At 36.0% G+C, this 23,260-nt stretch overlaps 1 protein-coding gene across 8 annotated transcripts in view; it reads right to left on the bottom strand.

Annotated features, from left to right (window-relative positions):
* FKTN (fukutin) overlaps window positions 1-23,260 on the bottom strand; it is an 88,209-nt gene that overhangs the window by 39,022 nt on the left and 25,927 nt on the right. For 6 of the 8 annotated variants that reach the window (XM_060408993.1, XM_060408991.1, XM_060408992.1 and 3 more), the window contains 3 exons: window positions 19,195-19,324; window positions 17,083-17,216; window positions 15,563-15,690 (listed from right to left, as the gene is read on the bottom strand). In XM_060408993.1, the coding sequence (XP_060264976.1) occupies window positions 15,563-15,690; window positions 17,083-17,216; window positions 19,195-19,324 (392 nt within the window). The remainder of the gene's footprint in view (window positions 1-15,562; window positions 15,691-17,082; window positions 17,217-19,194; window positions 19,325-23,260) is intronic. The other 2 variants (XM_060408989.1, XM_060408990.1) reach the window with 1 other exon arrangement.

Raw genomic sequence — 23,260 nt, forward strand, 5'->3', positions numbered from 1 at the left:
CACATTGTTGTATGACAGAAACAAACACAGTACTGTAAAGCAATTTCCCTCCAATTAAAAACTAAATTTAATTAAAATTAATTAATGATTAAGAAAAGGACAAGCGCTTCTGAAGTTTTACCATTAAATATGATTGCTTACTTTAGGTCTTTGGTATATTCCCTTTACCAGGTTTAAAGAAATTTCAGATCCCTTTTACTCTAAGTTTACTAAAAGGTCTTTTGTTATTGTTAATTATGAAATATATCAAATGTCTTTAATGTCACCTATAGAAATAATCATGTACTTTTTAATTCCTTTAATCTTCAAGTGTTGAGAATGACACTAATATACACACACTACAAAATTCTATTCTTTTGCATTTCATTTAGAATATTTTCCTCTGTGTTCACTAAGACAGTAATTTCCCTTGGAATTTTTTTCTGGTACTATTCAAGTTCAGTTTTGCTATTAGTCAAAATGAATGCATTAAAGTAAGTTTTTTTTTTTTCCCCCAAAATGAATTACTTAATATAGGGAATAATCTATACTATGAAGGCATTGTAAAAGTTTCCTATAGATTTTCTAAGTTTTTGGTAGGGAAAAAAAAAGAAAAGGAGGATTTTTAATTAGCAATTCAATTTCATTAATGAGTATAAGTTATTTAGGTGTTGAGTTGATATTGCTATTTTTTCCAGAAAGTTTTATCATTTTCCACATTATACCTAATTATCACACTTGAGACTTATCTTCAGTTCAGTTCAGTCCCTCAGTCGTGTCCAACTCCACAACCCCATGAAATGCAGCATGCCAGGCCTCCCTGTCCATCACTATCTCCCAGAGTTCACTCAAGCTCACATCCATCGAGTCCGTGATGCCATCCAGCCATCTCATCCTCTGTTGTCCCCTTCTCCTCCTGCCCCCAATCCCTCCCAGCATCAGGGTCTTTTCCAGTGAGTCAACTCTTCACATGAGGTGGCCAAAGTACTGGAGTTTCAGCTTTAGCATCATTCCTTCCAAAGAACACCCAGGGCTGATCTTCTTTAGAATGGACTGGTTGGATCTCCTTGCAGTCCAAGGGACTCTCAAGAGTCTTCTGCAACACCACACTTCAAAAGCATCAATTCTTCAGCGCTCAGCTTTCTTCACAGTCCAACTCTCACATCCATACATGACCACTGGAAAAACCATAGCCTTGACTAGATGGACCTTTGTTGGCAAAGTAATGCCTCTGCTTTTGAATATGCTATCTAGGTTGATCATAACTTTCCTTCCAAGGAGTAAGCGTCTTTTAATTTCATGGCTGCAGTCACCATCTGCAGTGATTTTGGAGCCCCCCAAAATAGTCTGACACTGTTTCCACTGTTTCTCCATCTATTCCCCATGAAGTGATGGGACCGGATGCCATGATCTTCGTTTTCTGAATGTTGAGCTTTAAGCCAACTTTTTCACTCTCCTCTTTCACTTTCATCAAGAGGCTTTTAGTTCCTCTTCACTTTCTGCCATAAGGGTGGTGTCATCTGCATATCTGAGGTTATTGATATTTCTCCTGGCAATCTTGATTCCAGCTTGTGCTTCCTCCAGCCCAGCGTTTCTCATGATGTACTCTGCATATAAGTTAAATAAGCAGGGTGACAATATACAGCCTTAATGTACTACTTTTTCTTATTTGGAACCAGTCTGTTGTTCCATGTCCAGTTCTAACTGTTGCTTCCTGACCTGCATATAGGTTTCTCAAGAGGCAGGTCAGGTGGTCTCGTAGTCCCATCTCTTTCAGAATTTTCCAGTTTATTGTGATCCACACAAAGGCTTTGGCATAGTCAATAAAGCAGAAATAGATGTTTTCCTGAAACTCTCTTGCTTTTTCCATGATCCAGCAGATGTTGGTAATTTGATCTCTGGTTCCTCTGTCTTTTCTAAAACCAGCTTGAACATCTGGAAGTGCATGGTCCACGTACTGCTGAAGCCTGGCTTGGAGAATTTTGAGCATTACTTTACTAGCATGTGAGATGAGTGCAATTGTGTGGTAGTTTGAGCATTCTTTGGCATTGCCTTTCTTTGGGATTGAAATGAAAAGTGACCTTTTCCAGTCCTGTGGTCACTGCTGAGTTTTCTGGCATATTGCTGGCATATTGAGTGCAGCACTTTCACAGCATCATCTTTCAGCATTTGAAATAGCTCAACTGGAATTCCATCACCTCCACTAGCTTTGTTCGTAGTGATGCTTTCTAAGGCCCACTTGACTTCCCATACCAGGATGTCTGGCTCTAGGTGAGTGATCATACCACCGTGATTATCTTGGTCATGAAGATCTTTTTTGTACAGTTCTTCTGTGTATTCTTGCCACCTCTTCTTAATATCTTCCGCTTCTGTTAGGTCCATACCACTTCTGTCCTTTATCAAGCCTATCTTTGCATGAAATGTTCCCTTGGTGTCTCTAATTTTCTTGAAGAGATCTCTAGTCTTTCCCATTCTGTTGTTTTCCTCTATTTCTTTGCATTGATCGCTGAAGAAGGCTTTCTTATCTCTCCTTGCTATTCTCTGGAACTCTGCATTCAGATGCTTATATCTTTCCTTTTCTCCTTTGCTTTTCACTTCTCTTTTTTCACAGCTATTTGTAAGGCCTCCCCAGACAGACATTTTGCATTTTTGCATATCTTTTCCATGGGGATGGTCTTGATCCCTGTCTTCTGTACAATGTCACCAACCTCCATCCATAGTTCATCAGGCTCTCCATCTATCAGATATAGTCCCTTAAAACTATTTCTCACTTCCACTGTATAATCATAAGGGAGTTGATTTAGGTCATACCTGAATGGTCTAGTGTTTTTCCCTAGTTTCTTCAATTTAAGTCTGAATTTGGCAACAAGGAGCTCATGATCTGAGCCACAGTCAGCTCCCGGTCTTGTTTTTGCCGACTGTATAGAGCTTCTCCATCTTTGGCTGCAAAGAATATAATCAATCTGATTTTGGTGTTGACCATCTGGTGATATCCATGTGTAGAGTCTTCTCTTGTGTTGTTGGAAGAGGGTGTTTGCTATGTCCAGTGTGTTTTCTTGGCAAAATTCTCTTAGCCTTTGCCCTGCTTCATTCCGTATTCCAAGGGCAAATTTACTCCAGGTGTTTCTTGACTTCCTACTTTTGCATTCCAGTCCCCTATAATGAAAAGGACATCTTTTTTGGGTGTTAGTTCTAAAAGGTCTTGTAGGTGTTCACAGAACCTACAGCTTCTTCAGTGTTACTGGTTGGGGCATAGACTTGTATTACTACCGCTCCTTGGTGAGACTTGTCTTAGTAGTCCACAGATTTTCTTTTCAGTCAGTGTAACAAAGCCGAGAGCATAAACTCTAAAGCCAGACATCCAGGGTTTGAGTATTGAATATTGTCATTAATTTTAACATTTATAATTTAAGAACTAGCATTTTGATTTGTTGGTCTTTGATACTGTTTTTTTATTTCATTAATTTCTTCTCTAGGTTTCCTTTCTTCACTTTCCTTGGGCTGACACTCCTGTTCTTTTAATCTCTTCAGTTGGTAACTTTATTTTTTAAAATCTATTCTTTCATACTTACTGTTTTCAATGCTACAAGGTTACCTCTATCCTTTTAACTGAATTCTACAAGTTTTGATATGTAGTACATTTATCAACTTGTGTAAATGCTCCATTTATAGTGGATAAGAAAGTGTATTCACCATTTGCTGGATGAAGACTTTTATATATCAATACATCAAATAGGTCAAGCTTGTTGATTCTGTCCATATCTTCAATATTTTGGGGATTCCCTGGTGGCTCAGATGGTAAAGAATCTGCCTGCAATATAGGAGACCTGGGTTCAATCCCTGGGTTGGAAAGATCCCCTGGAGAAAGGAACAGCTACCCACTCCATTATTCTGGCCTGGAGAATTCTATGCACAGAGCAGCTTGGCATGCTATACTCCATGTGTCACAAAGAGTCAGACACAACTTTCACTTCACTTCAATATCTTTACTGACATTTTCTTTGCTTGAATGAGCAGTTTTTAAAATAAAATTATTGCCAAAATCTCCCACCAGAATTGTGGACATGTCAAATATTCATCATAATTTCATCAGTTTTCAATTTATATATTTCAAAGGTATATTGCTACAGTCATTACAGTTACAGTCATAAATATTATTTCTTCTTGGTGGACTATTCCTTTGTAAAATTATATAGTGGGCCTTTTAATCCTTTAACATCCTTTAACATTCCCTTCAATAAAATTCTACTTTGTCTGATACTAAAATTATAGTACAATTTTCCTTGGTTAATAATACCTGGGTGTATCTTTTCCATCCCCATAATTTTCAAGCTTCCTGTGTGGTTTTGCTTTAATTTTGCTTTTTCCAAGCATGTTATAGCTAAATGGTGTTTTATTTGATGATCTTTATCTTTTTATAGGTTAGCTTAATCTGTGACTATTTACTGTAATAAATTACGTAGTTGGACATATTTTGAACTCTATAGCTAGACTGTCTGATTTCCTGTCCTGGATTCACCAGTTATTAGTTGTGTGACCTTGGCCAATCTCTTTGTGCTTTACTCTCATTTATAAAATGAGGGTACTAGCAGTACCTCAGAGAGATATTAGCATAGAATGAATATATAAATGTAAAGTGCACAGAATAGTATGGAACACACATGTAACAATGCTGACTATTTTATGCTTATTTTTACATGTTTTCAGTTTACTATACTTTTTCTTTGTCCCACCTTTCCTACTTTCATTTGGATTGGTAAAGGTTTATAAATTATCTTTTGTTCTGCTTGTCTGGAAGTTTCAAATAATACTTCTATCCAGTAGGAATTAATGTCTGTAATATTTACTGTTTATTTTTCAGCAAATGTAACACTATAAAATTTTCTAATAAAGACTAAATGTATGCAGAATCTTTATACTCTTCCTTTACATGGGACTTAGTATACTTATTCCTTGAAAACATAACAAATCTCCTTCTCAACTTATTTTTAACATATTGTCTTCTTTTTGTAAACCAGACAAGAGCTAACAAATTTACTGAGATGTTTGATCTATTTCTGTGGCCACCATTATTCCATATATATCAACTCTTCCTTCTGGGTTCTTAAATAGAGTTTTAATGTACATCTGTAAAAAATAAACTTTCTTAGTCTTTGTACATATCCAAATGCGTTTATCTTGACCTCCCTCTTGAGTACTAGTTTTAAGTGTACATAACATTCTTACTTGAGAGTTATTTCTCCTCAACTTTTGGAAGATGTTACTCCATTATCTTCTGTGCTCTATTGTTGCTGAGGTATATCTGCTTTTCTTCTATGAGCAATCTATTGTCTCTGGTAACCTGTACATTTTTTTGATTTGGGTATTATTGTTTAAGAAGCATCCAGATTTAGATTATTTATCCTGCTTCAGTTCAGTTCAGTTCAGTCACTCAGTCGTGTCTGACTCTTTGCCACCCCATGAACTGCAGCACGCCAGGCCTCCCTGTCCATCACCAACTCCCAGAGTCCACCCAAACCCATGTCCATCGAGTCGGTGATGCCATCCAACCATCTCATCCTCTGTCGTCCCCTTCTCCTCCTGCCCTCAATCTTTCCAGCATCATGGTCTTTTCCAATGAGTCAGCTCTTCGCATCAGGTGGTCAAAGTATTGGAGTTTCAGCTTTATCATCAGTCCTTCCAAAGAACACCCAGGACTGATCTCCTTTAGGATGGATTGGTTGGATCTCCATGCAGTCCAAGGTGGTCATGTATGGATGTGAGAGCTGGACTATAAAGAAAGCTGAGCACAGAATTGATGCTTTTCAACTGTCGTAATGGAGAAGACTCTTGAGAGTCCCTTGGACGGCAAGGAAATCCAACCAGGAGATCAGCCCTGGGTGTTCATTGGAAGGACTGATGTTGAAGCTGAAATTCCAATACTTTGGCCACCTGATGCGAAGAGCTGACTCATTTGGAAAGACCCTGATGCTGAGAAAGATTGAGGGCAGGAGAAGGGCACGACAGAGGATGAGATGGTTGGATGGCGTCACCAACTCGATTGACATGGGTTTGGGTATACTCTGGGAGTTGGTGAGGGACAGGGAGGCCTGGCGTGCTGCGGTTCATGGAAACGCAAAGAGTCGGATACGACTGACCGACTGAACTGAACTGACTAGATGGACCTCTGTTGGCAAAGTAATGTCTCTGTTTTTTAATGTGCTGTCTAGGTTGGTCGTAACTTTCCTTCCAAGGACTAAGTGTCTTTTAATATCATGGCTGCAGTCACCATCTGCAGTGATTTTGGAGCCCAGAAGAATAAAGTCAGCCACTGTTTCCACTGTTTCCCCATCTGTTTCCCATGCAGTGATGGGACCGGATGCCATGATCTTTGTTTTCTGAACGTTGAGCTTTAAGCCAACTTTTTCACTCTCCTCTTTCACTTTCATTAAGTGGTTTTTAGTTCCTCTTCACTTTCTTCCATAAGGGTGGTGTCATCTGCATACCTGAGGTTATTGATATTTCTCTCGGCAATCTTGATTCCAGCTTGTGCTTCCTCCAGCCCAGCATTTCTCATGACGTACTCTGCATATACGTTAAATAAGCAGGATGACAACAGACAGCCTTAACGTACTCCTTTTTCTATTTTGAATCAGTTTGTTGTTCCATGTCCAGTTATAACTATTTGATCCTGACCTGCATACAGATTTCTCAAGAGACAGGTCAGGTGGTCTGGTAGTCCCTTCTCTTTCAGAATTTTCCACAATTTATTGTGATCCACACAGTCAAAGGATTTGGCATAGTCAATAAAACAGAAATAGGTATTTTTCTGAAACTCTCTTGCCTTTCCATGATCCAGCAGATATGGCAATTTGATCTCTGGTTCCTCTGCCTTTTCTAAAACCAGCTTGAACATCTGGAAGTGCATGGTTCACGTACTGCTGAAGCCTGGCTTGGAGAATTTTGAGCATTACTTTACTAGCATGTGAGATGAGTGCAATTGTGTGGTAGTTTGAGCATTCTTTGGCATTGCCTTTCTTTGGGATTGAAATGAAAAGTGACCTTTTCCAGTCCCGTGGCCACTGCTGAGTTTTCCAAATTTGCTGGCATATTGAGTGCAGCACTTTCACAGCATCATCTTTCAGCATGTGAAATAGCTCCACTGGAATTCCATCACCTCCACTAGTTTTGTTCGCAGTGATGCTTCCTAAGGCCCTCTTAACTTCACATTCCAGGATGTCTGGTTCTAGGTGAGTGATCACACCATTGTGATTATCTGGGTTGTGAGGATCTTTTTTGCACAGTTCCTCCGTGTATTCTTGCCACCTTTTCTTAATATCTTCTGCTTCTGTTAGGTCCATTTCTGTCCTTTATTGAGCCAGTCTTATCTCTAATTTTCTGGAAGAGATCTCTAGTCTTTCCCATTCTATTATTTTCCTCTATTTCTTTGTACTCAAAAATGAGGAAGGCTTTCTTTTCTCTCCTTCCTTTTCTCTCCTTCCTTTTCTCTGGAACTCTGAATTCAAATGGGTATATCTTTCCTTTTCTCCTTTGCTTTTCTCTTCCCTTCTTTTCACAGCTATTTGTAAACCCTCCTCAGACAGCCATTTTGCTTCTTTGCATTTCTTTTTCTTGGGGATGGTCTTGCTCCCTGTCTCCTGCACAATGTCACAGACCTCCGTCCATAGTTCATCAGGTACTCTGTCGTTCAGATCTACTCCCTCAAATCTATTTGTCACTTCCACTCTATAATCATAAGGGATATGATTTAGGTCATACCTGAACGGTGTAGTGGTTTTCCCCACTTCCTTCAATTTATCCTGCTCATCTGTCTTTAATATAGAAATTCTTTTTAAATACTGCTTTTTCATTATTTACTCCATTCTATTTTAGCTCAGCTATGTGTTTTAGATATATCCATCAGTAATATTTAGAGCAAAGGGAATATGACAAAGTGAGAATTACTCTGCCACATTAATCATGTCATTAGCATCGATTCTGCCCATAGTTTTCTAAACATTTCTAAGAATCAACTGTTGAAAACCAAAGTTACAGCATGCTGACTAGTATTTTTTGAACCATCTCTCTTCCACTAAACTCCTCATAATCCCGCCACAGATAATACCGAAGCAAAAGACGTAATAGAGATATGGTTAACAAACTTTTCATAGACTGTTCTAGAATATAGTCTTTCTGAGGTTTTTATTGATTCCATACACCAATCCTGTCCCAAACTTATAACATATAATGAATATATATATAGCATATATATATTTATAAGATAAAATTCTACCCATTGAACCTTGTGTATTCCACTGACTTCCACTGTGAATTGAGTGATCCCATCTATTCTATTGGCAAACTCTCCTATGCAATCTCCACAGGACAGAACTAAACTAGAGAACTAGAAGAAATTTATATCACCAATGAGTAGACAAATTAAAGCTTGTATCATTTAACAGCTGAATGCACATGCCTAACAACCATATCAAAAACTATTCATTTAAAGCATGCACAAAACTTTTCTTTAAGGTCACAGGACAAAGCCTCTGGACATTTTTATTTCTACTGCATAACTTTCAAAAACTATATCTTTAGCTCATTAACAAGTAATTAGACTCCAGCTGTGCTTGCTTTGTCTCAGACAATTTGTATACTATTCCTTTTCGATATAACAGATAATGAAAAAAGGAGATTAAGTTATGATTTCAAATTTCATACTAAACATATAAACGGCTTCTTTTATTTTGATCTCAGCTTATCCAATTTGTCCAAGCTGATGCAAAAGGCTCCAAGTTTATCATTGCAATTAGGTCTGCCTTGATCAAATTCATGATTTCTGGTCCCAGATATCCTCTTGTTTCAACCTGTGATCTTGGGCGCTTTTCTCTTAGCATAAATTTTCTAAGTCATAGATTTTTTTGTTTTTCAACGTTTTAAATCAGTTTTTCAAGGTGCAATTTACACATAATGAAAAGCACCCATTTCAGATTTTGACAGATATATACACCTGGGTTACCACTAAAATAATCAAGATATAAAACATTTCTACCACCCTGGTTCCCTAAAGCGCTCTGCTTCTGTGGCAGGCATACGGTCAATCCACCCTGGCCCCTGGTGATCAATGACCTTTTTATATTCTTGACTGCTTTTGCCTGCTTTTTGCCTGCTTTACAATCTCAAATAAATGCAGGTACATAGTACATATTCTGCCTATCTGACTTCTTCCACTTAACACAAGGTTTTGGAGATTCATCCATGTTACTGCATGTATCAGTAGTTGGTTCCTCTCTGTTGCTAAGCAGAATTCCATTGTTTGAACATACCATAACTTGTCTATTTGGTCACCAAAAGATGGGCATTTGGGTTGTTTTCATTTTTTGGCTACCATGAATAAAACTGCTATGAACTCTTTAAAATTTTAATGAAAATTTGTTTTCATTTCTATCAGAATACTACCTTATAGAGTCTCTTATATATTCAAACAACAAAATATATCTTAAAAACAAAATTTATTTCACACAAGTAAAAAGCTGACTATTCATTATGAGGTAGTCGTCTCTTAAAAAAAAAACAAATGAAGAACTGCCCCTTCTATATAGCGTATAAGAAATACGATTACCGTATAATATGCATTCAGTGTCCCCGCCCTTGATGGTTTGGAGATTAATTAAGGAGGCCTAAATATAGCTAAATGTTGTAAAATATGAAGGTATAAACAGAGTTAGAAATATGACATCATTTTTAGTAAAGCTAATGTTTTAAATGCATTCATTTAAAGAATTATTCAAATCTGTCTTTTTAGCTTCACAGCTGTAAGTACTCAAAACAGAATGTGTTTTTTGAGAGCTAAAACTATGGAAGCATAGTTATCAATCTATGGAGCTGAGAGAGCCTATGAGTGGGGAGTCAACAATCAATACCACTTTTACTTCTTTTGAAGCTGTGACTGAAAATAACAGGGAACAACTTCATGGCTTTGATTCTCCAAAGGTGCTAGGTTGGATCAAGTCATCAATCCAGGGTCACCCTTACATCTTAAGGCAACACTACAGACTGTGTTTAAGAGGACTTGATATTAGTTTCCAGTAATGCTCAGGTCTCACTCAGCTTGATAGATTTATCAGGATTGATTTTACCTATAACTCAGAAAGGACAGATAAATCAGCAAAAGCACCCAAATACACCATAAGAGAGGTAAACAGAAAATGGAAATTCAAAGGAAGAGGAGATTTATTTCCATTTAGAGGAACTGAGGAGCAACTTCTAAATGGAGGCAACTCAATACCCTTGCATAGCAGAATTGGGACATGGAATGATGTCAAATAACCTGGTACTACTAGTGATATACTTAAAATCTTGGACCAAAATCAAGTTTCAAAAGGCTGAGGTCTAAATGCAATGTGGGATCTTGGATTAGATCCCAGAGCAGAAAAAGGACATTAGCAGAAAAACTGGTGAAGAACAGATAACATTTAGTTAACTGTAATGCACCAAGACTGGTTTCATAGTTTTGACAAAAGTACCATGGTAACAATATGTTAGCGTTAAGGTAAACTGGGTAACTGTATCCAGAAACTCATTATATTATCTTTTCTGTGAATCTAAAATTATCACAAAATTAGCTGTCTATTTTTTTAAAAATAGGGGAAAAAAAGGCAGGGAGAATAAAGCATGCTGACAAGGACTGAGGAGGCCTGTAGATCTGCAAAGTGCCTTAAAAGAGTCAAAGGATAAAACAAAACACTGAGGGTAAAATCTTGTATGTTTACTGTTACCAGAAGATTGCCCAATTACCCCTCTAGTTCAAACGATAATAATAATTCCACTTCTGGGAATCTATTCATAGAAACAATCCCTAGTAAAACTTTCACTTAATGTACAAAGATGCTCACGGAATTTTTTAGTAATAAAAAATGGAAACAATCTGAATATAAAAATAGTTCAATAAACCTATTATTAGACCCTTCTCCATATTCCTCCCAAGTCTATCTAACAAACTTCTCTATACTTTATGCCACATTTCCTTGTCATTAATTCTAGATAGAGTTGATCTGTATCTCAACTATACACGACACCTATTTAAATCATGTTCTGCCAATAGAGTACTTTAATATCTGTTTCACGGTCTAGACTATGAGATTCTTGAGAGCAGAAACTAAGTTATATTTACATCAGAATCCTTGGCACACAGCAGTTAGCAAATAAATTCTTCAGAAATAAAATGTTAAATTATATAGGAGTCACACTTGGATAAGCCTTGTCCCACAGAGGACAAATCCAATTTTTTTGAAGATCTATACAGTAAGCAGAAGCTGCATATAACAGAAGGTCTAAGGAACCCACAACTAGCCTGGGGCAGTAAATTTTCTATCAGTGGATACAGAGGTAGCTGTAATATTCTGACAATGTCAATAAACAGAAGGGCTCTTTTCACGGAGGGAGTATTAACAATATGACTGAGATTGTGGTGACAGTGTATTGTATGCGGGTTGGAATACAGGCTCTAAAGTGATATGGCCCAAGTCTGAGTCTTAGCTCTGCCTTAATTTCCTCATCCATAAAATGAGGCTGACAGTAAACCTCCCTTATAAATTTGTGGTGAGGGTTAAATGAGATGATGCATATAAAAGCTTGGCATAGTGCCTAGAACACAGTAAATATTCAATAGAAGTTAAATTTTGTTATTACCATTATTATTAACTCTTAAACTTCTGGCCTTCACTTACATTAGTTGATTCAGATGTGAAGGAAAGAAATAATCCAGAGGAATCTGGGCATCTATAAGAACTGTAAAGCTGTGGAATGAAACTTTCACAGCTGGAGGCAAGGTTAATATATTTATTCATCACCTTTTATCACTGGTGATTGGAACTCGGAGAAGAAAAATAAATATTAAAAATCTAGACAATATTTAAGAAGAGAATTTAGATTTTAGGTGAAAGTATAGGCTTAGACTAAGAACTAAAGATGGAAGAATTATGAGACCTGGGAAAAAAGTGCTTACCCAGAGTAACTAACACAAGTTAACACTGGTTAAAAGTCCTATGCTTTTACCAGTGCAACATGAGTAGTAATAGTAAAAGAGTAATAATATGGTAATTACAGTTGCAGCTGTGGCTAATACTTTTACAGTACTTATATGCCACGTACTGTTCTAAATGCATTACTACACGTATTAACTCATTTCACTTATTAACTCTTAGACTGAAGCATGTGGGCTTAAGAATCCAACAGGTCTTAAGTTAAATCTTGGCCCTATCACTAATGGCCAGAGAACCTTCAGCAAGTTACTTCACTTTTCTGAGCTTTAGATTTCCTCATATCTAACTGGGAGTGAGAATATCTAACCCACAGGGAGCATGTGAGGATGATCTGAGAGTAAATCATAAAACACCTATCATTGTGCCTGATATATAGGTAGATACCCTGGTAGCTATAACTTTATCATTTGCTATCAATATTGTAATCATAATTCAATCTTATGACCAAAACATCATTCTGAAGGCATGCAGAGCAAAGTTTTAAAAGGGGGAACCTTTTGCTTCCTTCCTGAGTTCCTCTTCAACTTCATACAAAACTGTGAAAGTGAAAGTGTTAATTGCTCAGTCACATCTGACTCTTTGCAACCCCACGGATTGTAGCCCGCCAGGCTCCCCTGTCCATGGTATTCTCTAGGCAAGAATATTGGAGTGGGTAGCCATTCTCTTCTTCAGGGGATCTTCCCAACCCAGGTCTCCTGTATTGCAGGCAGATTCTTAACCCTCTGAACCATTAAAAAACGGTAAGTATTCTATTATCATTAAGTTTTTTCTCAGAATAAACTACACATGAATAAAAAGTAGATTATAAAAAGACCCTTAGACTAGCTTTAAAGATTTTTCCCTCTAGGAATAGTAGTGGTGATAATTCTACAGTTTCTTACAGTAAATAGTGCTGAAAAGAATGAAAATGGCATATGGCTGGGGGAATCTTCCAAAGAAACTACTCTTCACAACCATCCCCTGTTCTTTTCTCTGCCTTTTAAGGTCACAGTAACATGATGGAAAATCTGGGACTCAAACCATCTGTCCAGGCAGTTCTATCACTGTTCATTTCTCTCATTAAATAATCAGAACACTTCACACTTCCCAAACACTGCTACCATAAAGAGCAGTTAAAGCAGAATGAAAGAAGCTTTTTCTAGCCAGAGATGTAGTGGTTAGAAATGCACAGTTCTTTTGAGGTTTGACATGGGATCATGCCAGTGGGAACAAAGAAATCCAAGCTTTAGAAGAAAAATTAAGAATAACAGGATTATAATACAAGCTCCAGAAACAAAAGGTGACATTCTCATGAGGTCTCTAAGAACAGATGTGGCAGTTTAATATTGAGATAATTATACAGGTTTCTGATTTATAAATTTCTTATAAGACTAAGAAGAGGAATAGTTTTCTTTACTACTACTGAGAGTATTAATAATAGCAACTAATAACTTCTTAGCACTCAAGATATGTTTAATTCTCTTCAAAACCCTTTTTGTGGATTAACTCAGCTCTTAAAACCATTCTATGTAGCAATTTCTATTATTATTCTCATTTGACATTTGAGGAAATTTAGGACCAGGGAGGTTAAATAACTAGCTGGTAAAATGGAGAGCTGGGATTTAAAAGCAGACTGGCTCCATGCCTTTAATTTCTATGCTATACTATCTCACAGTTGTTTGTTTTTTTTTTAAGTCTGGAAATTATACATTAAGTTTGGCATCTGTATTATATTTTAATAAACAAACTAGCTAAATGTCAAAAAAACACCTCCAATATTTTAATAAACTAGCTAAATGTCAAAAAAACACCTCCATATTCACCTAGCCACAGTGAGAGTGTCAACTACATATTTATTAACTTACTAAGTATTTCTGTCTTATAATCAGAGCTTACTTAGCATGAAGGCATTTGTTGTCATAAAGCAAAATAATATTTTATAATATATGAGCTCTAGGAACACACTCCAGGATCATGTCAATTTGGGGATACTTTATGACTTCGAGAAAAAAGGTTTGGATTATTCTCAAATCTCCAGAACAAGGTTAATATTACATGGAGACTCCTTGCCTTTAAATAAAGATTCAAATAAAGTATGTAATGTCTGTGTATCCAGGAGAAACCAGTCTGAGTTTGGAATTATTTTTCTGTGCTACAGAACATTCTCCAATGTGCCCAATTGCTCAAGTTTATTCTGTGATAGAAGCCCTAATCTCAGCTAGTTGGTGAGGTAAATCTATGCTCCTGGTCATAAGAACCAGTAAGAATGACATAAGAACCATAAGAATGACAACAATGACAGCAGTCACACTAGCAATCATAATATTAATAACATTAAATAATTATAACAAAGGTAACCACCACTTACTGATAATACGGGCTAAGTATCACACTAAGTGCTTCATACTGCCAGGTGTATTAGGGAGGCAGTAGGGGGTAGTGATCAAAAGTATGAACTCCAGAGACAGGCTGCTGCCTGACTTATTTGCTGTGATGTTGAACAAACGACTTAAATTCTCAGTGCCTCACAGACTATCTATGGTTGTTATGAGGATTAGATGTGTTAATACATGAAAAATGTTCCCATCAGTGCCTGACCCACAGTAGTATGAGGAGATTAATGTTCAAAAAAGCTAAAGGCTACAATTAGTTAGGGTGAAGCTGACATTTTCCAGGTCTGCCTGACTCCAGAGCCCACATTCTTTGGGTTCAGGTTCACATTCATTCTCTCTCTCTCAGAACTGTCAACAGGCCAACTGCATCATAAAGGGTATATACACAGTTACTATACATTTTTGTCTTTTAATAATCAAGGAGTTTGACTATGGCAGCATTAAAAAAAATGCTCAAAATGCTAGTCTAATATATTGTAGTCCATCAATTAATTCAGAATTGAGATACTTTCCCCCTACAATTTTCTATCTGAATTAGGTGTCTTAAAAAAGATTATAATTAGCAGTGTCTTTCCTTTCTTGTTAGCACATACAATAATGGTACATCTTACAATGCATATCACCTTACATTTGAGAAAACGTGGTAGCTGTTAACTACCATATTATTCTTTAAATGTATTCTTTAAAGTATCCTTTAAAGAATGGGCCTCAGTCTATGCTAAAGGCACATTCCAGAGCTTGCCCAGCATTCATGACCTCAGTTCCAGCCAATCCCAATCTCCTCACTTAAACTTCACTTCACCTTAACTATCTCCTTCTTACTGATCCTTACCCATTCTCATTAAATTATCAAGTTTCAACAGCTCTAACAGCCAATTGGTTTTTTGGCTCAGAATCTGGGCCTAATTTTCTGTTCCTTATTTTGGCTTTCCCTTTCTGATGACTCAAGGACTTCCAATCATAATGACTTTTTGGAGTGACAAACCCAGGGGCACTTCCTCAGTCCTGATAGGTATCCTCACTTCTCAAGTGTAACCGGGAAACTCTTTGGGAAGCTGAGAAGTATCAGCTAAACAGTGGAGCCTTGATGGTCATTCCCCATCCCACCTCATTTTCAGTTACTTCCTTACTTCTACCTTCTGCAGTTATTTCTAAAGCCCCCTTTGTAAGAACTTATCTGATTCATACTTAAACTTTTTTCCTGTTTTGGCCTGAGTGCCTCCATTCCACATATGGTCAGTCTCTTCATAGAAGAAAAAAATGTCAAGTTTTACATCATCTTTTCCTTGGAAAGACAATTCCAAGCTGTCTTCTACCTAGGGAGAAGATGAAAACCTTTACAGACTGAAACAAAGGAATGAACATTTTTTAAAATCAAAAGAAAAAAAGATTCTTATGTTTTATATAGAGAGAATACAGGTCTTAACTGTTTTTCAAGCTGGAGCATCTCTGAAAGTAGCACACAATCATTAGATTTCTTTCTTAAATGTACATAAAATAATGTTGCTTTTTACAACTGAAGACAACTCAGAATAAATGACTTATAGTAGTTAAAGGATCACTCTGCAAAACATCCTGTTCCAGAGCTCCTTTCTGACTAAAAAAAAAAAAAGTAATCAAATAAAAATTATTCCCTTTTATAACCAAGTAAAACTATCAAGTCATTGTAATCAATAAGTACTTATGTAAATGTAGTATAGAAACCCATATATCATTGCATTATATATATGAAAAAAGAAGAAATAAAAGTACAAAGGATTCTGAGAGCATTTCCCTAAGAAACTTATCCTACAAACTTATCCTCCAAGTTCCCATTGGACTTGGTATACTTGTCTGTTGCAGCACTAACCACTTAATTGTTTATGCATTTGTTTTCTCTCAGTTAGACAGTGGGCTCCTCAAGGATAAGGACTGTACTTTATTCATCTTTGCCATCCATGCAGAGCACAGTGCCAGGCAAAGACTGGGTGTTAAGGAAATGTTAAGTCATTTACTGAATGATTAGAGTTCTATTGCTTTGACTTTTACCTCAAGAAGATACTTTATTAAATTTTTAAATAAACTAGAATGATTATGATGAGGGAAGTAATTTTCCACAAACAGAACACACTCCTTGCTTTCCAGGAGAACACTTCCCTGGGAATAAGCACATTAAGAGTAAGGTGATTGCCAGGGATCATAGGCTTAGGCTATATGAATTAAATTATCTAAAAGGAGATTTCATCTAAGCCACAATGACCTGTGAGAAAATTGCTATGACCTAGGACATGTGAAATAAATAAGAAACCCAAGTAATGTTTGAAATGATTCTGTATTTTGAGTCCTTAGCAATCAATGGAATGTTTTGAGGTGATAGTAATATGATGTCTATGTGAACAAAAAAATAAATGACACTTCAGGTAGGGTAGGTGGGATTCTTACTTATTATATTAATTAATTATTAAGTTATGTTGTTCCCTAATGTAATGGCAATAAATTCTTCTTCAAGAGTCCAAGATCCTTTTCACTTTCTCGTGGTCAATAAAAAGCCAGATTTTCTAGTTTTCCTTAAATAGTGCAGAAGTCACAAGTGGTAATAATTTTCTGCTGAACTCATTCTGGCCAATACTGAATGATAAAATGCTATATGAAACATCTCTTGAGTTGCTTAATATAAACTTTACTTTTGAAACATGTTACTAATGAAGTGAAGCATTTTTATTACTGACCTTCCCAAATTTGTGTTTGAGTGGGAGTCCTGCATCTTGAAATGCTGAAATAATATCAGATTTGTAATCCTGTATAAAAATTCCTAGGTCAACATCTTTACTATATGGAATAATGCTGCATTGCCGATACCATCCTAAAAAAAAAGAAAAAAAAAACAGAATAAGAAAACTTTTTTAAAAACTTAAGTTTGGAAATAATTAGTAATTATTAGAATGGACAGTCTTTGTACAATGTATTTTATTTTACAGGATTATATTTAGTGTGCTTTATCAGAATTTTAAAATTAGATCCCAACTTAATATTTATGATCATAGGAGCCAACTGTTGAAGAGTATTTCTTTTATTCCTTCCTTCCTTCACTTGCTCTGAACACTCAGCCACCTCAAGACTTTTCATGATGTACTTTAATTTCTGAATAAATTATTAGCTTTAATAATGTTAACTGAGCCATTCATTTAAAACACTGTTACTTCTTAAAATGTTTACTCATAAATCTATGATGAAGGTTGCGTTTAAGATATGCTAAAAACATAATTTAATTCTTTTGCTTAATTAATATTCCTTTCCTAAGCAGTAATTTGTAGAACTTAGTAACTCTGAATGTGTGATGGGCCATATAAAAAAGGAGAGCAGTATCAACCTCAATTTTCACATATCATATCTAAAGATTACCAAAGATATGTCTACATATTTACTATGTATCTACCTCTAAGTTAGGTGTTATTATACTTTCTAAAAGGAAAACACTTTATACCTTAATATTACTAAGGGCTCTGGGTTTTCCCTTAATATCCTGCTACTCCTTCCATTCAAAGTATTCAAAAAGTAAACAAATGTCTACAATTACCTATGGGAAATACTGTTTGGAATTCTAAACTTTAATTTCAGTTTTAACACAGATTTTTAGAAGCCAAGCACAGGAGGATCTCACATCCAGTTTAAGAAAAATCTATAATCCACATCTATCAAAAAGTCACAAATTATTAAAAATGAAAATTATTAAAATAGAAAAAAATGGAAGGCACTTTAAATATCACCTAATCCAACTTCTCTCATTTTATAAATGCTCTTATGGGGCTAAGAACTCAAAAGATATCATGAGAAATGATTAAGAAGAATTTTGGTAACAGTCCTCAAAACAATCTTGCTTCAAAAAGTTAAACCTTAGAGCATATACCACATAAACGAGATGTACTCTTTTTTGTGCAAGGCAAGGGGAGGAGGTGGCTTACTCTAGCTGTAAACTCCTTGACAGGAAGAATCATGTAAATTTTCCACAAAGCTTAAATGACAAGATAACCATATATCCCTGTTTATACCTGTTGTACCATAATTACTAACAGCACTCCTTTCATTCTAAAAATGTCTCAAATTAAATAAATTATACAGTAACCCTCTAAAAGCAGAAGTAGAATTAACTTTTGTACAAATAGTTATAACTAACAGGGAACAAAAACAGCTATAATCAGCTATCATTATAAACAAGAAAGAATTCAAAAAATTTTACGATTCTAAATAATTTTACATTCCAAAGAAGTTTGATCTAATGAATAGTGGAAAGAGATTTAGAAATCTTTCTTGGATTCTATACTTTCCCATCTCAGAATAAGCAGAATGTGGTAAGACAATGATATCCAATCAGTGATACTATCATGATGTGGAAAAGATTTGTGAAAGACCTTATAACATTCCCTTCATTGTTTCTCTTAAAAAAACTTGCTCTTAAGAAACTTTTGGTGCAATGCAAGTTGTCTGTATTGTTTGTATGTAAAGAAACAGAATACAGTTTCTTTTTAAAGAGAATAACCACCTATGGGTAGAAATAATAAAATGCTAATCTAAAGATTACCTGAGGATCACATGTAGTCTACATGTTCTGATATAAATTTTACACACATTATTTTGGGAAACACAACATGGTCTTCCTAATTTTGTCTTATGATTTTGAAGTTATTTCTTAAATAAATCCTTGCTCCATGCACTATTGTTTATTCTGTCTATAACTATGACACTTCAAATACCACCGATGTTTTGTCATCTCAGGCAGTCATCCCTAAAGCCAAAAAGGATGAAATGTCAAAAAGACAAATTATAAGCAAGAAGAATTTTACCTAGACAAGTCCCACTGCTCAGCCAGAACCGTACTCCCAACTTCTTTAATGTTTTGGCTGCTAGTTGCAACAATTCCTTTGCCCGTTTCTGAAAGGTCATAGCTTCCACAGTGTTATCATCAAGGTAGTGCTACAGATATAACAAATAGTAAGCTACTATAGCCATTTCTAAGTTCCCAGAAATATTTCTGTGACATCCAAATTAAACTTGAAAACTAACTCCATATTATAATTTTTCTAGTATAAAAATCAGGTTTCAGAATTCCTTGTTAGTCACACATTAAAATAAGACTATAAAGAGCAGATTCTAGGAGAGCCAAGTTAAAGGAGGAAGGAATATAATCAGGATTCCCAAGGGGTGAGTTTTTTTTTTTTTTTTACTTTATTTTACTTTACAATACTGTATTAGTTTTGCCATACATCAACATGAATCCGCCACAGGTATACACGTGTTCCCAATCCTGAACCCCCCTCCCACTTCCCTCCCCACAGCATCTCTCTGGTGAGTTTTGTATGTTCTAGTTTTACGGGAAAAGAAGGCTAATTAAGAGGATTACAGGCATATCTGAAGTACAATGCGTTCAATGATATTTTCATCATTCTCTAGTATAAATGCTCTTCAGGACTGAATAGTATAGTAGAAAGAACATGGGATTTTTGAAGCAGACTGTGTTCAAGTCTAATCTCACTTCATTTTAGCTGTGACCCTGGGCATATCACTTCAGGAGAAAATAAGCTCTATGAGGAAAGGGACTTCATTTTGTTTATCACTGTATCTCCAATGTCTAAAATAGTGCCTGAATGAATGAGAGAATGAAAGAACAAACCTCTCTCAGATAGAATTTTCTCATCAGTAATTAAAGGATAATAATTATAGTCTGCAAGAGAGCTGTGAAAATTTAACGAGCTAATGGATGACAGACAAATGTCTCACAAATTTTTAAATTCTATACAAATACTAGTCATTTATCTATAGTCTCTTCACTTTTCTTCATTTTTAGGGAGTTCTGGAACTGAAGAAAAGAACTATAAGTTCTTCACTAATGCTTCACTACCTACAGGACAAAATCTAAATTTCTTAGCATGACAAACAAGGTCACTTGTCTGTCACTTATCTCCACCCTCCTCATATTTCACTCGCCAAATATGCCACAATTTTTCAAGCCTCTGTGTCTTCATAACATGTTTCCTTTGTCTGAAATGCCCTTGACTAATAAAATCTTGAATGTTTCAGTTCCACCCTCTGAAAAACAATCTCTGATTTTCCTAGGAATACATATATTTATTCTTCCAGGACTCCTCTTCAGTTCAACATTAGAGAGCAAAAAATTATGTTTGCTACTAGATATGCAGACACAGACCAATGAAATAATCTGTTCAATGAGCTCATAAATTACCATTTTTATATACTTTTACTATAATTATTATACTTAATTCATTTTTATTTTTTGATGTAAAAAGATCAAGGGCTTCTTTATTAAATGAATTATAATTTACATATAATATTATATTAGCTTCAGGTTCTGAACACAGTGATTTGAAATTTTCATAGAGGTGTAGAAGACAGTGATTCAATATTTTCATATATTACAAAATGATCATCATAATAACTCTAGTTTCCATCTGTCACCATACAGAGCTATTACAATATTACTGACTATATTCCCTATTTTTTATATTACATACCCCATGACTGGAAGTTTATATCTCTTAATCCCCTTCACCTATTCTGCCCATTCTCACTTATCATATTTCATTCTAACTGCTGATTCTATTTATATTTCCTCCAATAGGCTGTAAAGATGATTCCTTGAGGGTAGGTACTGAATCTCTCCATCAGTGTATATGCAAGAGTCGGACAGGACTGAGCAACTTCACTTTAACCTTTCACTTTCATGCATTGGAGAAGGAAATGGCAACCCACTCCAGTGTTCTTGCCTGGAGAATCTCAGGGACTGGGGAGCCTGGTGGGCTGCCATCTATGGGGTCACACAGAGTCGGACACGACTGAAGCGACTTAGCAGTAGCAGCAGCAGCAGCAGCAGCATATAATATGTGACTAACACATACTGATAAATGGGTAAATAAATAAATGATTGATTGAGCCCCTCCCATGCCAACAATATCCTAAAATATCATGGCATTCTTTTACAACAGGAGGAAATATAGTTCCAAGGACCATATATTTCAACCAAAAAATATTCCTATGAAAAAAAAGGGATTGCGGAAGGTAAGTTACATTCTCCAGAATACGATATGGGATCTCTTCAATATGAAAGTATATGGGATCTCTTTAATATGAAAACATCCTCAGAGCCATAATGCTGTTAGGACATAACGACTGGAATGAGAGATGTATGCTCTTACCCCTGCTGCAGAGAGAAAAGCCTAGAGCTAGGAGTTTAAAGACTCAGAATTTAGTCCATGCTCAGCCAATAATGACCGTGACTTACATCTCAAGACCTCATATCTTACATTTTGAGACCTTAGTTTTCTTAAAGGTTAATAGTGAATCTTGGCTTATTTCACAGAGTAACTGAAAGGATCAAATTAAATAATATAAATGAAAACTTTATGTTCTACAAAAATATTACTCTGATAGTTATGTCCCTTTAAGGCTGCCCCTGCACGGACATACTCCCATCTCTGTGACATACCTTTATTTTATTTTTTATTTTTTTTGTGACATACCTTTAATACCATGACACTCCCAGAAATTCAATTCGTTAGAACTGACCCTCATATGTGTTAAAATATAAACATGAATATACCTATACACCCTTTACATGTGTTATGGACTTTAAAAATTATAGTTATACATAGGGCTTTCCTGGTGGCTCAGATGGTATGAAGTCTGCCTACAATGCAGGAGACCTGGGTTTGATCCCTGGGCTGGGAAGAGCTCCTGGAGAAGGGAGTGGCAACCCACTCCAGTATTCTTGCGTGGAGAATCTCATGGACAGAGGAGTCTGGCAGGCTATGGACCATGGGGTCACAAAGAGTTGGACACAACTGAGCAAACATATTCTTCCATTTAAAATGTCTCATGTAAATCTTGGGATTATCATATGTTTAGAAAAAGACTGAATCTTAATTTAAATACCATGTCATATTTGATCTTTCCTGTTCAGGCAACCTTTCCCCAAATCTTTCCCCAAAATATAGATTAAAAATAACGATAACAGAAGGTGCCCCCTCATTTCATAGATGAGGAAACTAAGGCTCAGAAATTTGCCCCAGGTCTCAGAGTAATGTAGTAGAAGAGGATATGAATATAGCTTTCTAGATATTCCTGAACTAGGGGTCTAGATATTTCCATATCCTCTATGGTTTTTTTTACTGGAACTCAACACACTGGAGCGCACCAATTATTTTTTGACGGCTGCTGCTGAGACAAAATCAAGTGCAGAAAAATATGTATTATCCTATGCTTCTTGGTAGATTGAGAAAATAGTTGAAGTAAATAAAGGAAGTCAGGAGACACTTTCCTCTGTTCTCTTTCCCTTCCTGGACTCTTCTAAACTAGAACCATCACATGAGGCAGAGCAAGAAAGTGAACAGTGGTGGCCTGGCATGGGTATCGGGGCCTGAGCAGGTGATGTGGGCATCCACATGGAGCAAATCAAAATCAAGAAGCATCTGACAGGATGAAGTGAAAGCACGGAATCACTGGTGTGTTATTCTTACTAAAGGTGTATAACATCAATGTAACATGAGGAAAAACCATACAAACCCCAAACAAGGGACAGTTTATAAAATATCTGGCCTGTAATCTTCAAAAGTATCAAAGTCATAAATGTTAAAAAGTGATTGTGAAACTGTTCCCGATTTAAGGAAACTTTATAAAGAGACAGAAATTAAAAGCAACACGTGATTCTGAACTAGATCCTTTTATTATAATGGTAATTATTAAGATAATTAGCAAAACTTGAATGAGGATTAAATGGTAATAATCTTTATGTTATTTTCTGATTTTTGTATTAAGATATTAGGAGAATGTTCTTGTTTTTAAGAAATATTAAATTATTTGAGGTTGTGAGGTAGATATCAAAAAATAACTCCCAAT

The sequence above is a fragment of the Ovis aries genome, chromosome 2 (genome assembly GCF_016772045.2).
Source record: "Ovis aries strain OAR_USU_Benz2616 breed Rambouillet chromosome 2, ARS-UI_Ramb_v3.0, whole genome shotgun sequence".
NCBI classification, from domain to species: domain Eukaryota; kingdom Metazoa; phylum Chordata; class Mammalia; order Artiodactyla; family Bovidae; genus Ovis; species Ovis aries.